The sequence below is a fragment of the Oncorhynchus kisutch genome, linkage group LG1 (assembly GCF_002021735.2).
Source record: "Oncorhynchus kisutch isolate 150728-3 linkage group LG1, Okis_V2, whole genome shotgun sequence".
Classification (NCBI taxonomy): Eukaryota; Metazoa; Chordata; class Actinopteri; order Salmoniformes; family Salmonidae; genus Oncorhynchus; species Oncorhynchus kisutch.
This window is the reverse complement of record NC_034174.2, coordinates 45117552-45130348: the sequence shown is the minus strand read 5'-3', so window position 1 is coordinate 45130348 and position 12797 is coordinate 45117552. Positions and strand designations below refer to the sequence as shown.

At 41.7% G+C, this 12797-nt stretch overlaps 1 protein-coding gene across 7 annotated transcripts in view; it reads right to left on the bottom strand.

Annotated features, from left to right (window-relative positions):
- The window catches only part of LOC109893096 (plasma membrane calcium-transporting ATPase 1-like), a 133537-nt gene that overhangs the window by 35745 nt on the left and 84995 nt on the right, over positions 1 to 12797 (bottom strand). For all 7 annotated transcript variants that reach the window (XM_031825514.1, XM_020486169.2, XM_020486185.2 and 4 more), the window contains one exon: positions 149 to 328. In XM_031825514.1, the coding sequence (XP_031681374.1) occupies positions 149 to 328 (180 nt within the window). The remainder of the gene's footprint in view (positions 1 to 148; positions 329 to 12797) is intronic.

The window sequence follows — 12797 nt, the reverse complement described above, 5'->3', positions numbered from 1 at the left end:
CGAGTAATGAAGAACTTTAAAAATGCATCACTCCCAATGTTAGTACTACTACTACGACATCATTTAAGTCCCCAAGCCTGTCTCATCTTTAATATATCATAATAAAAGTACCTCTTTCAAAATAAAAAAGTCCTGTGGTGTGTCTCACCTCTCCCTGGTCGTTACGGATCAGCTGGTTGAACTCTTTGCCCTCCAGACACAGGAAGTCCTCACCCGGCAACAGGATGCCACACTTGGTTGCTATGGCGCGGGCAGTGTTGATGTTGTCCCCGGTAACCATGCGCACGGTGATGCCGGCCTTCTGGCACTTGAGGATGGCATTAGGTACCTTTAGGTGAGGGAGGAGAGAGTCATGACTTGAACATCATTACAAGGACATTGATCAGCCAGTATTCTGTAGTTATATATCCACTTCACAACAACATTCCTTGGTATAGTATCAGTGCTGATCTCAGGCCAGTCTGTGTAAGGTATATGTTTGTATCTGAGTGATTCGGTATGTATATTCCCCTCCGTATGTTCCCCACTCCAGGGTTAGTCTCAGTAACAGTAAGTGTCGGATGTTATTTTAGTTTCTCTCTCAGCATGACAATGTGAAGCCCTGACAGCTTTTGCTCATTCGGGCCTGACCTCTCAACCCGCTGTGTATGCGAGACGCTCTCTCTGTGTGTTTGAGTGAGTGTGTATATGTGTCTGTGCTTGTATGTGAGCTTGCGTTTGAAGTCCTGTGTAATTATCCACCCTCAGGCATGTGATGAGTCACTTCTCATTAGACCAATCAGATTACTTATTTATAGATCATTAGAAACCCCCCCACAGTTGTTTGCCTGTCAATCACACCTCTGAACCCCAACCTGGCACCCCCACCTCCCACCTCCTCTGCCCTCACATAAACATGTAGCTACACTCTTTGCGTAACCCTCTCACACCCCCAAAGTAACAGAGAACCGCAAAGAAACAATAGATCCTTGACCCACTAGGGTGGAATGATCCCACAATAACACTGGCAGACCACCTCATGCAAACATCCACTCACGCCCTAACGCAGAACAACTCAGGGGCATGATGGACTGATACGACGTTAGTTGTAATTAACTAGGCTATTCTTTGTCACCGGAGGTGGGCAAGGTGTCACCTCTACCACAGAGTTTTGACAACTGGAAGAGGGACCCACGCATTAAGGACCAGGGTATGTGAACAGTTGGCTAAATTCGTGGGTTAGGAGTTTGAGCTTGTTGCCATGGGTTTATGAACCAAAATACTGAAATGATAAACCATAATTTCTTTGGAGTTTACTTTATTGGCCATTATGCCAAATGGCTGCCACTGGGCTATATAGCACAAATTTGCGGTGGTAATTCCAAACATACTATTCCATCTGATGATGCATCCGTTATAGCCTATATAATAAACAGATACTAGCCTACACAGAAAACGCATTGTTTATCTATATGTTTAGTCATGTTATAATCATGAATAGGTATAATGCTGGTAATCAGACTTTTGAAATCAGTGGAATGCCCAGTGGAAGAAGAGATCATTGCCAAATGTGGAGAGTCAAAAAGAGAACACAAAAGGCTGTTGTATAAAACACCTGTCTCCGGATTACATCTTCAAACTAAAGGGCAACCATGGAATCCATGACAGAGAGGGAGAAGTGTTCATCCATGTATACGGGTAAGAGTCTAGCTAAATGGTCTGTATGATCTATGTAGTAATATTATTTGTATCTCAGAGATACATTTGCATTGCTAGTTATAGCCTAATTAGCTAGCTAGCTAACATTGAACATAGTTGGTTAGCTTTAGACACCTGCAGATACATGCATGGTGCATGGTAGTACGAGTTAGGATTAATTTATGGTTGATTGTTTAGCTAGCTAGCTACATGTCTAAACAAAATATTATACTATGCAAGTAACCATTTCACTGTACCGTTTACACCTTCTGTATCCTGTGCATGTGACAAATAAACGTTGATTATATTTGATATAGTGTGTGTTTACCAAAGACGGTAATGTGAAGAACAATATGACCTGCTTCAAAGTCAGATTAGGATATAGGCCAAGGACTAGATAGTGTATTTTTACTACTACTTCTTACTACAACTCATCACTTTTAGTCTTGAAATCTTTGGTTGTTTACTACACTACACTATTCACCATGTTTAGCACATGGCCTCACATGTGAATCCTTAAAGAGATGGGTGGGGCTAAGGCTTAAGAGGATGTGAAGGATGCTGAATGGGTGTAGACAAAGAAGCGCTCTCCAGTAGAGGGCCTCCTGAGTGGCGCAGTAGTCGAAGGCACTGCATCGCAGGGCTTGAGGCATCACTACAGCCCCAGGTTCGATCCCTGGCTGCGTCGTGACCGGGAGACCCATGAGGCATACACTACATGAAAAAGTATGAGGACACCTGCTCGCTGAAACATCTCATTCCAAAATCATGGGCATTAATATGGAGTTGGTCCCCCCTTTGCTGATATATTAAAAAAATAAAAATAATATTTCACCTTTATTTAACTAAAATGAATAAATATCAAGACATTCAACCTCTCTCTTAAAGCTTATATTATACTGAAACTATATCTAAATCCAAACTGGTTTTCCAGGAGGAGACTAAGTGGCACATCCGATGTTTAAAAAGGGGGCTCTTTGCTGTTATATAGATTAAAACGATAAATTTCCAGTGGATTGTAACCCTATTTAAAGTATTCTTATTTTTAAATGAAGGTATACAGAGTTTTCTAAAATTACAATTTATCCTCCAGAAGAGGAAGAATCTACACAACCCTTCAAAAGTTTGGGGTCACTTAGAAATGTCCTTATTTTTTAAAGAAAATCAAATTTTTTGTCCATGAAAATAACAAAATTGATCAGAAATACAGTGTAGACATTGTTAATGTTGTAAATTACTATTATAGCTGGAAACGGCAGATTTTTTATATCTACATAGGAGTACAGAGGCCCATTATAAGCAACCATCACTCATGTGTTCCAATGACACGTTGTGTTAACTAATCTAAGTTTATCATTTTAAAAGGCTAATTGATCATTAGAAAATCCTATTGCAATTATGTTAGCACAGCTGAAAACTGTTGTGCTAATTAAAGAAGCAATACAATTGGCCTTCTTTTGACTAGATGAGTATCTGAAGCATTGTGGGTTCGATTACAGGATCAAAATGTCCAGAAACAAAGAACTTTCTTCTGAACTTTGTCATTCTATCCTTGTTCTGAGAAATGAAGGGTATTCCATGCAAGAAATTGCCAAGAAACTGAAGATCTCGTACAACGCTGTGTACTACTCCCTTTACAGAACAGAGAAAACTGTCTCTAACCAGAATAGAAAGGAGTGGGAGGCCCTGGTGCACAACTGAGCAAGAGGACAAGGACAAATACATTAGTGTCTAGTTTGAGAAACAGATGCCTCAAGTTCTCAACTGTCAGCCTCAATAAATAGTACCCGCAAAACACCCGTCTCAATGTCAACCGTGAAGAGGCGACTCTGGGATGCTAGCCTTCAAGGCAGAGTTCCTCTGTCCAGTGTCTGTGTTCTTTTGGCCATCTTAATCTTTTCTTTTTTTGGGCCAGTCTGAGATATGACTTTTTCTTTGCAACTCAGCCTAGAAGGCCAGCATCCCGGAGTCGCCTCTTCACTGTTGACGTTGAGACTGGTGTTTTGCGGGTACTATTTAATGAAGCTGACAGATTAAGGACTTGTGAGGCGTCTGTTTCTAAGTGACCACAAACTTTTGAACGGTAGGGTATATTTCAGCAAACAATATGGCTAAACGCCAATGTACTGAGAGAGATGTATAAGAAAGGTATGTTTATGAATGACATTGTGAACAACGACGGTGTTACAACCAATTCATCCAGGTGTATGGAAAATATAACCGACTCATCATAGCTCCGACACAAAAAAATTGAAAATGCAATGAAGTAGTTTGTCTGCCACCAATTAAAAATGCCAAATCCTTGAAATCACTCATGTAAATGGCAAAATGTATCAGTTTCACTTACGGTCAAGAGTGTTGACAAATATGCCGCATAAAATTCAAGATAGTTGTCTCAATACCATGGCATTGGGTTTATGAACTGATATACCGAACAATTGATGCATCTATTTAAGTTATCATATAAAATTATCGCCCCACAGAATCAAGAGAGAATCAATAGAGCATCTCTTTGGTACTGTCCATCAGAAGCTTGTTTTTGGAGTCATGTCCAGGAATGGTTGTTACGCCATAATATCAGGGTAAGGTTGACCTGCAAACTGTATTGCTGAGGGATTTGAAGGACCACACAGTCAATAGGAAATAATTGTGCTCTTGGCTAAATTGTTTATTTTTGGGGCAATTTCGTCAGAAATGCTGCAAACTGGGAGGTTCAAGTCCCTAGTGAGACACCATGGGAGAATGGCGGGATGAATTGCGATAGGAAATGGTAGAATGACTTATTGGGGAAGAGGGGTTGATCTGTGGCTGTCTGAATGGTGGAATTGATGGGTGTTGGAATAATTATATACACAAATGTACAGCATAAATGTTTGAGGTCCTCCAATCAGGGGAAAGGGTGGGAATGGGATTTTTATACGCTTTGCGTTTCGCTATTTATGTTTTGTGGTTTGGTTTCATGCTGTGAGCTGTGTGTGTGCTGGTCCTGGTAGTTATTTGTGCACTCCACCCGGGCGCCGGGCTGTGCTTGGTTTTTCCTGCCTTTGGAAAATCCATTTGGGCCAGGGCCTTGCTGGTGTCTCGGGGCGGGTGGGGGCGAGCGCACCATCTGACCAGAGCACCCACTGATGGGAGCAGCCATTTTTATTGTCTGTATTGTATTATTGCTTGAAAAAAAAAAGAATTATATGTATAAAATTCAAAACAACTCACAAACCTACGATCACTCACTCTCCGATGTTCCACATTTCTGGACTTTAGTCGAAACCATGATAATATCCCTGATACTTTGCATTTTCCCCTCAGTTATGCATTTGAATAATAAAATGACACAGGTGTCCTTTCCTCATTTATCATGGAAATGAAGTGTTCCTCATCTCCATAATTAGATAGATGATACGAGTAAATCTTCGACATACCAGCAGCACATTTCAGAGACGCCGCTGTCATGAAAGATCAGCACTAAAGTGCACAGCCATTATACTGGCGGCTACAGTACAGTATCTTTCATCTAGCAGCTAGCCGCCCTTTCCTTCCAACTCTATTGGGAAATGGTCGAGTCAGTCACCCACTGGCTACGAAGCTATTTCCATCCACTCTTATCTGCTGCTGCTTGACAATCAAAACTCTAATGACTATCAGTCTGTCACGTGAAGAACACAGCAAGTGGCGGTTGGGCGGAGCAAGGAAATAGCTAATAGGTCACAGTCACACTCTCAAAAATGGCTATATTAGATTTACATAATGCTGTTTTCACCAAAGTTCAGTGCTCTGTGATATTACATTTGAATTCTAATTATCAGGTTTACGGGCAATATGGCTCTGGCTGGAGCTATAGAGAATACTTTTTTTAGGAGACAACAGGGACATTTCAGTCCTCTAGGGCCACAGTGGAGTGAGGTGGTGTGTTCAGCTGGGGGGCATCCTAATAAAATACTTGGGCTTCACTGAACGGGCGTCACTTACATGTGATGTGTGTGTGTGTGTGTGTGTGTGTGTGTGTGTGTGTGTGTGTGTGTGTGTGTGTGTGTGTGTGTGTGTGTATGTATGTGAGTGAGTGAGTGAGTGTGAGAGAGTGTGTGTGTGTGTGTGCAGATGAGCTTTTCAATCATACTCGCAGTTATCACAGCACAGCAGAACTTGGATCACTGCATTACTGGCTTTATAACATTGATTTGAACATGTTGATTTGATACACTGTTAACAGTGTCATATGCCCCAGTAAGCAATTCTAGTGCTTGTAACTGTATTTAGACATAGCTTATTTAAAACATGTTGGGGTTTCATTTTGATTAGAATTTTAGGCCTCATCAATAGTCAATTTAATCGTGCTTATTGACAACGTTTGGCATGTCCATGGCATGTACACGGCACCTGGAATAAAAATGATCCATACTGTTCCCGGAAACAGAATCGTTCTTTTAAAAGCTTGGCAACCAGTTAATAATGTTATTTTACACTCCAGATATTTTTTTTCATAGTCCCACAACAAAATGCAACAAAGCGCCTATGCAAAGCGTATTTAGGCTTCCTGCACCTCCCCCTCCGAATCATAGGCTAATTTACTGAAATTACAAGCTTAATTCAGAAGACAGGGGGAGAGATTTCCTATTCGAAGAATAGAAGAATGGATAAACGCTTGCTGATGACACTATAGGGCTAGTTATCAGGTTTAATTTAGTTTAGATTTATTAACAACAACAAAAAATATATAAGATGTGTTTTTAATTCTGGTGCCACTCTGCACACACAAGCGTGTTAGCTAGCTAGTTCAAAGGACATTCAAATATTAAAGCAACAGACTATGGAGGGTTTTACGCATATCTAAACTTTTCACAGAAGCTGGACAAAGATCTAATATAAAGAGAAAGGGAGAATGTCCACTCACTGCTCCCAAATATGTTCTAGAAAACATTATGGAACCATCTTACAGAATGCATTAACACTTTCTCATCATAAAGCTAGGACTGAATTATTCTAAGAAATGTGCAACATGTTGAATTAAACTGTCTCCCTCTCACTCTAATATTGAATATCTTACTCCTTCCACAGTCAAGAGACTCAAACTAATCTTTGGGCTTCTTATAATCTTCTTTACTCTCCTCTCCCCTCTTTCACTGTCTTATCCCTCTCCTCTCCTCTAATTAAACGAGAAACAAGCAATATGTATTTTTTTCCCATATATTTTTTAAACAAAAACAATATTTCTTAGTAGGTTGGGGTCAGAAGCATGATATCATAAAATCTGCAGGATTCAAAAAAAGACGACACATTGCAGTTGAATCAGCTTTCGTTATTGTAGCCTAGGCCTTAGAGTAAAGGAGGGAGGGCTTGGTTTTTAGTCATGTGAAATGGAAAATGAGAAATTGTTAAAAGAAAATTACTTCTAAATACAAGGGTCACCATCATCATCTCATCTCTTGTTCCACACAGGCAGCCAGGCAGCCGGCATTACAACAAGGATGGTAGCAACATGTGAAAATCGTTGTGGGTATCTGTTGCAGCTCAATTTGATTACAAAACCTACAATGCAATGCTCTCTCTCTGGGCTGGCTGGCTAACTAGCTAGCAAACGTAGCTACACTAGGGTGACCAAACGGGGACAGTCCCCTGGAGATGTACCCGGAAATGTGACCGTTTTTAACTGTGTGTTCAAAACAGTCCACAAAGTGAAATAATATTTTAGGTGTCAAGAAAGACCAGGCAACAGAGCCTACCGGTTGACGTCTCAATCACATTGTGCTTGTTTTGGCCAACAGAGGGGGCTGCTCGCTATAGCAGCTTCATTCACTCTTCTTCTTCTACTACCAACTACTTATTCAAGCTAGTTTTAGAGAAAACTGCTGTGGATAACTCAGCCAGAAGCTATTAAGTGTCAAGTGAATCCACAACATCACCACAAATGTCTTTTCAAGCCAGGTAAGTAAGTTACAATCGTTTGTGTTACTAGCTAGTGATGTCACAATTTATTATATAGATAGGTGATCTGCTCTATAAGGTTTTAAATAAGTTATACTAGCTAACGTTAGTCTACATAGACAAGTTAGCTAGCTACTGTCATGGTAGCTAGGTTATGATTATATTAAATTAATGGATAATATTAGCATAATGTTTTCTGTTAGAGAGTGGAGTTGAAGGAGAGGAGGAAGACTGGATAGGAAGAAGAATGAAAGAGATAGAGGAATGGTAAAGATATGGTTACAGAGCCTGCAAATGTATTATTCCAAATTATGTTTTTGAGATTCAATTTTAAAAAATGGGTCAAGCAACAGGAATCTGTTCACCAAAGTATTTGATCTAATAGTGTACTATTTATTATTAAAGATTGGAGCAGAAGGAGAAGAGAGTGAGAAGGACCAATTGAGTAAAAAGAGTGAAGCGAGGAGAGTGTAGAAGAGTGAGGTGGAAAGGTAAAGAGAAGGAAAGGAAGAAAGAGAAGGAAGACGAGTGAAGACCAGAGGAGGAGCTCGATTGGAGGAGAAGGAAAGAGTTGAGAGCAAGAAGAGTGACAAGGAGAGTGAAGGAGAGCAGACAGAGGAGGTACAATAGCTCGTACCAAGAAACGGAAATGCCACTTTAATGACAACATGATGAAAGAATTTCCATTTATACGCTCAGATCAAGAATGGTTCACTGCACCCTTTGTAATTCCTCTTTTTCAATTGGCAGCGGGGGACGAACGGCAGTGGAAGAACATGAAAAAGCATAAAGCCTCTCTGATTGGCCGTGTTGGTATGCCCTCTGTCACCACATTCTTCAAGAAGGTAGAGCCTTCCCAAGACGAATATGATTTAGCTGTGCAGGAGGGTGTCTTTGCATACCACACGATGCAACACAATCATAGTTACAGATATATGGACTGCACAGCACAACTGACACGGAAGCTTTGGATCAGGTTGAATTTGTGTCCCTGTCCATTGATGCGTCCAATCATAGACATGTAAAGCTGCTGACAATAGTAGTCAGATATTGTAAGATACATGATGGCAGCACATCTGTGGAAACAAAACTGCTTGATTTTGTTGAATTGAAAGGAGAAACAGCAGAGGGAATTGCAGAGGAGGTCCTGGTGTTCATCCAAAAATGTAACCTGGAAAACAAAGTTGTGGCATTCTCTGCCGACAACACAAATACCAACTTTGGAGGACTGAATAGACTGGGGAGGGTGAATGTCTATACCAAAATAATCTGCAGCGGGAGGTGATGGACTTAGGTTGTCCTGCCCACATAATTCATTACACAGACAGAACAGATTTGCATATGATTCCCCTTGATGTTGAGTACCTGCTCAAAGATATTTTCATATTTTTACCATCAGAGTAGAAAGACTGAAGAGGTTTTGTGAGTTTGTTTGCCAGGAGTACCATAACATTTTATTACACATCAATGTTCGCAGGCTGTCCATGCTCCCTGCTCTAGAAAGAATGCTGAAAACGTGCCACTGAAATCCTATTTTCTTTCTGAAGACAAATGCCCTGTTGTCCTGCAAACTGACTGAACTTTGTCTGGCCTTTGTCCATGGAAACCTGACCGTATTCAGTGACACGATCAAGATGCTTGAAGGCCAGGACCGCTGTGCTGTGGAGTCAGCTGCAATTCAGAGAAACGCTGAGGCAAAATTGACTGCAAGACGTGATGAAAACGTCACTCCAGTTTTGGTCAGAGGACTTCTGAGAGAGCTGGAGGAAAATGGAGCCATGTCTAAAGAGAGCTTTGTCAAAACATCCCAATCATTCTTCACTATGGCTGTGAACTACATGCAAGCAAAGATTTACATGTTCTCCGTTTAAAAAGGCAACCTCAGCGTGAAGAGATTCAGAAGGCAGCAGCCACACTGCAGAAAAAAATGCCCCAATGTGACCATCAATGAGGATGCATTGTGTGATGAGGTTACTGCCTGCAAGAGTTCCTAAAGGGGGGATCGCTTGAAGAATGGAAAACATCTGAAACACCGCTTAGTCAAAGATGGAGCACGGTGGTTACCCACTTCAAAGAGAATCACATCCCACACACTAACCTGGCTAGATTAGCGTCTGTTGTCATGTGCTTACCTGGAAATAATGCACCAGTCGCGAGAGTATTCTCCCAAATGAATGATATATGGACAGCAGCAAGAAATAGGTTCCTACCATCAAGGACATGCTTATTGTGAAGACAAAATTCATCCTCCCCTGCCAGGAGTTCATGGAGAAGCTGGCCAAAGACAGAGCAATACATTCTTCTGAGAAATGAACGATTAGGTTGGTATAAGTCTATTATGTAGTTACCAATCTCATCATCATCTTCTTTCTTTATTATGTTATACTATTGTCTCTGTTTTTTCAATTTTGCTCATGTTCTCTTCTGCTCTTATTCTACCAGGACCACTGAATGGCTGTTCAGTTCGGACAGTTCGGTCTTGTCTGTAGTGTTACTGTAGCATAGTTGTTTTCTCTGTATCACAGTGTGCATGTTAGACTAAATACCTGAAACCCGGAATTGTCCCCCTTTTTTTATTTCATAGATATTAACATTGGATATTTTAATGACATATTGACCGCCGAACTGGAAATGTCCCCGGGTTTTCATTTCAGAAATTTGGTCACCTTAAGCAACACACAATAACATCAAAGTCAATAACAGCATGTGAAGTAGCTAGCTAGCTGTAAAATCGCCTAAACAAACTGCGCTATATACTTAGGAGTCCATCTCACAGAGTTCAACTCACAGTTGCTATGGCAACACCAGCCCTTTCCCACGTTTCTCACAGACACACTGGCAGCTTCATTAAATAAAAAACACCAGTCTCAACGTCAACAGTGAAGAGGCGACTCTGGGATGCTGGCCTTCTAGGCAGAGTTGCAAAGAAAAAGCCATATCGCAGACTCGCCAATAAAAAGAAGAGATTAAGATGGGCAAAAGAACAGACACTGGACAGAGGAACTCTGCCTAGAAGGCCAGCATCCCGGAGTTGTCTCTTCACTGTTGACGTTGAGACTGGTGTTTTGAGGGTACTATTTAATGAACCTGACAGTTGAGGACTTGTGAGGCATCAGTTTCTCAAACTAGACACTAATGTATTTGTCTTCTTGCTCAGTTGTGCACCGGGGCCTCCCACTCCTCTTTCTATTCTGGTTAGAGACAGTTTGCGCTGTTCTGTGAAGGGAGTAGTACACAGCATTGTACGAGATCTTCAGTTTCTTGGCAATTTCTTGCATGGAATAGCCTTCATTTCTCAGAACAAGAATAGACTGACGAGTTTCAGAAGAAAGTTCTTTGTTTCTGGACATTTTGATCCTGTAATCGAACCCACAAATGCTGATGCTCCAGATACTCAACTAGTCTAAAAGGTCAGTTTTATTGCTTCTTTAATCAAAACAACAGTTTTCAGCTGTGCTAACATAATTGCAAAAGGGTTTTCTAATGATCAATTAGCCTTTTAAAATGATAAACTTGGATTAGCTAACACAACGTGCCATTGGAACACGAGAGTGATGGTTGCTGATAATGGGCCTCTGTACGCCCATGTAGATATTCCATAAAAAAATTGGCTTTTCATTCAAAAACAAGGACATTTCTAAGTGACCCCAAACTTTTGAACAGTAGTATATATGTGGACAGCGCTTCAAATTAGAGGATTCGGCTATTTCAGCCACACCCATTGCTGACAGGTGTATAAAATCGAGCACACTCCATAAACAAACATTGGCAGTAGAATGGCCAGTGGTCTGTTCATAAAATCTCTGCCCTGCTAGAGGTGCCCCAGTGAACTTCAAGTGCTGTTATTGTGAAGTGGAAACATGTAGGAGCAACAACGCCTCAGCTGAGAAGTGGTAGGCCACAAAAGCTCATAGAATGGGACGTGCTGAAGTGCATAGCATAAAAATCGTCTGTCCTTGGTTGCAACACTAACAACCGAGTTCCAAACTGCCTCTGGAAGCAATGTCAGCAGAAGACCTGTTCGTCGGGAACTTCATGAAATGGGTTTCCATGGCAGAGCAGCCACACACAAGCCTAAGATCACTATGCGCAATGCTAAACGTCAGCTGGAGTGTTGTAAAGCTCGCTGCCATTGGACTCTGGAACAGTGGAAACGCGTTCTCTGGAGTGATGAATCACGCTTTATTATCTGGCAGTCCAAAGGACGAATCTGGGTTTGGTGGATGCCAGGAGAACGCTACCTGCCCCAATGCATAGTGCCAACTGTAATGTTTGGTGGAGGAGGAATAATGGTCTGGGGCTATTTTTCATGATTCGGGCTAGGCTCCTTAGCTACAGTATACAATTAATCTAGACGATTCTGTGCCTCCAACTTTGGCAACATCTCTTTCCTGTTTCAGCATGACAATGCCCACATGCACAAAGCGAGGTACATACAGAAATGGTTTGTCGACATCAGTGTGGAAGGACTTGACTGGCCTTCGCAGAGCCCTGACCTCAACCACATCGAACACCTTTGGGATTGATTGGAACGCCAACTGAGAGCCAGGCCTAACATCAGTGCCTGACATCAATGCCGACCTCACTAATGCGCTTGTGGCTGAATGGAAGCAAATCCCCGCAGCAATGTTCCAACATCTAGTGGAAGCCTGCCCAGAAAATTGAGGCTGTTATAGCAGCAAAGGGGGGACCAACTCCATATTAATACCCATGATTTTGCAATGAGATGTTCGACGAGCAGGTCCCAACATACTTTTGGTCATGTGCGGTGCGACAGGTAGCCTAGTGGTTAGAGTGTTGGACTAGTACCCGAAAGGTTGCAAGATTGAATCCCGGAGCGGACAAGTTAAAAATCTGTCATTCTGCCCCTGAACAAGGCAGTTAACCCACTGTTCCAAGGCCATCATGGAAAGTAAGAATTTGTTCTTAACTGACTTGCCTAGTTAAATAAAGGTTAAATATAGATATATATATATTTTTTAGTAAGGCAGCAAAGGGGGGACCAACTCCATATTAATGCCCATGATTTTGGAATGAGATGTTCGGCGAGCAGGTGTCCTCATATCTTTTCATGTAGTGTATGCCTCATGGGTCTCCCGGTCACGGCCGGCTGTGACGCAGCCTGGGATCGAACCCGGGGCTGTAGGGATGCCTCAAGCACTGCGATGCATAAAATGCCAGAGCGACAGTTTACACATGGC